General features: G+C 61.5%; 1 protein-coding gene across 1 annotated transcript; it reads right to left on the bottom strand.

Annotated features, from left to right (window-relative positions):
- Positions 1 to 223: 223 nt before the first annotated feature.
- Positions 224 to 2,203, bottom strand: CHST14 (carbohydrate sulfotransferase 14). Its single transcript, XM_002913264.4, has one exon. It carries the CDS (start codon positions 2,153 to 2,155, stop codon positions 1,025 to 1,027), a length of 1,131 nt encoding a protein of 376 aa, XP_002913310.2. The 5' UTR covers positions 2,156 to 2,203; the 3' UTR covers positions 224 to 1,024.
- Positions 2,204 to 2,209: the final 6 nt, after the last annotated feature.

A 2,209-nucleotide genomic window follows, 5' to 3' on the forward strand; every position in this document is an offset into this window, starting at 1 on the left:
CTTGTCCTTTGGTGGCATCCCAGAAGCTGAGTCTGTGATCTGGTATGGCCTATGGGAAGCCCCCAAAGGCTCCCTGGTATGGAAATGGCCCACTGGACTGGCCCAAGCAACTGAGACTTGGTCTTCCTTTCTCTACCTGCAAGCTCCCTCTCCTGACCTGGGGGGACAGGCGTCATGGAGAGATCTGCACACACAGACGCTCAGAAGGAGAATTACAAGATGCTGGCTTTGTATACAAAACAACTTTATTAAAAATTCAGCAATTTGGAAAACAAAGCCTTCACAAGTGTTCTATCAAAATGTACGTATTTTAAATAAATGAGTCAGAGAAGAGGCAGCCAGATAACACCAGCCACAGTCACAACCCTGGGGGAAGGGAGGAGGTGCCCAGAACCCCCCAAAAAGGCTGGGCACAGGGGTCTTTGGATGTATGCAGGGCCAGGTCCTGGAGCTACCTGGCAAGGGCCGTGACTCAGTTTTCCTTTCCTTGGAAAAACGGAAAGAATCTAGAAAGTGCAGGAAATTCTGAGTCTGAGAAAGGCACAAAAGTCATTTGTAAGGCACGAATACTGACTGCAGCCCTGAGGCGCATGGAGAGGATGAATGGGTGATCAGAGCCCAGGGCCCCTGGCTCTGGTCATTCTCCTGACTGGTGTCAGGTTTGGCCGCAGGTTAAGGTAGACCAAGTGGACGGCACAGTCCCTGCAGCCAGAGGCCTGGAGCCAGTCTTTAGAACAGATGTGTTGCTTTGCTGGCAAACTGGTGTCTAGCCCCAGCCAGGGCAAGAAGGATCACATGGCCCCCAAGAAATCCCCCCAGTGGGGAGCACCGGGCCTCCTGTCCAACCAACCCTGTATTCTGAGCCACTGTGGGCACTCGCCCTGGACAAGGAACTTCGAAGGGCAGTCCCGGCCATCCAGGCATCTGGAGAAGCCCCAAGTCCCCAGAGCCAGGGTTTCTCTAAATGGCAGGCAGCTGGCATTGTCAATACCAGTCCCCAGCAGCTGCTGGCCCATACCCACGGTCACTGGTGACAGGCCTCCCTGGTGACGTTAGGCAGCGGGTAGGCAAAGAGGGAGAAGTCTAGGATATACTTGGGCAGCACATCCTGCAGGAGGGCCCTCGGGGCGCTGCACAGGTGGTAGTGCAGGCTCTCTGGGCTGGCCGGCCGGTACCAGGCCTGGCGTGCTGGGAATCGGACGTGGGGTGGTGCCTGCACCCACTCCAGCACCTGGTTGGCATCAGCCTCCAGCCTCTCATATGAGCCTACAAAGTCATAGTGCACTGCACATGGCTGGCACAGGTGGTACACGGGCATCCAGTGCTCGTTCATCCGCTCGGGGTCCTCGTCCACCAGGTATCTCAGGAATTCGGGGAAGGTGACATCGTCCCCTGCAGGGCTGGGCCCCGCACCAGCCCTGTACCGCCTCACGATCTCAGCCCCGTAGCGCTGCTGGTACTCGCGGATTTCGCCAAACTTGTTGCGGTAGGCAGACAGAAGGCGCTCCAAGGGGTCCCGCACGAACAGGAACTTGAAGTAGTGCTGTAAGCGGTAGCGAATCTCCTCGGGCCGCAGGTCGGCCAGGAACACCAGGTCATTGCGGTGGTCCATCTTGAGGCGGACATCCACGTTGTCCAGGACGCCCGCCAGCACCTTCAGCACCCGCTTCCAGTTCGAGCAGGCCACCTTGGGTACGTAGCAGTAGAGAAAGCGGTAGCGGTCACTCACGAGGATGTGGCGCAGTAGGGTGCGCCGCTGCCCCACGGGCAAGTCCCAAGGGTCCCGGGGCATGCCCGGTTGTCCGCACACGGCCCGCAGGGTCCGGTTCCGGACGTCCTGCCTCACCTGCAAGTCCGGGTCCCCCGCCTCCAGGGACAGCCCCCCAGGCCTGGGGAGGGCCCGGCGCCAGGCCGCGCCCTCGCGGTTGGGAGGGTGCAGGGGAAGGGGCTTCATCTCGGCCAGGATGCCCCGCTCGATCATGAGCAGCAGCCCGCTGGAGGCCACGATCACCGCGAACATCAGCATGGACGGCAGCAGCAGGGGCGGCCCCCCCAGCCCGGCCCGGGCCCTGCCCAGCGGGGCCCGCCTCAGCGCCCGGCCCAGGGGCTCGGCGCCATTTGGGGCCGCCAGGGGGGTCAGCGGGCGAGGGAACATGGTGCTCCCGGGGTGGGGGCCTGCGCCGGCCCGGCCGGTCGGAGGGCGGCCCGG

Source organism: Ailuropoda melanoleuca, chromosome 5 (assembly GCF_002007445.2).
Source record: "Ailuropoda melanoleuca isolate Jingjing chromosome 5, ASM200744v2, whole genome shotgun sequence".
NCBI classification, from domain to species: domain Eukaryota; kingdom Metazoa; phylum Chordata; class Mammalia; order Carnivora; family Ursidae; genus Ailuropoda; species Ailuropoda melanoleuca.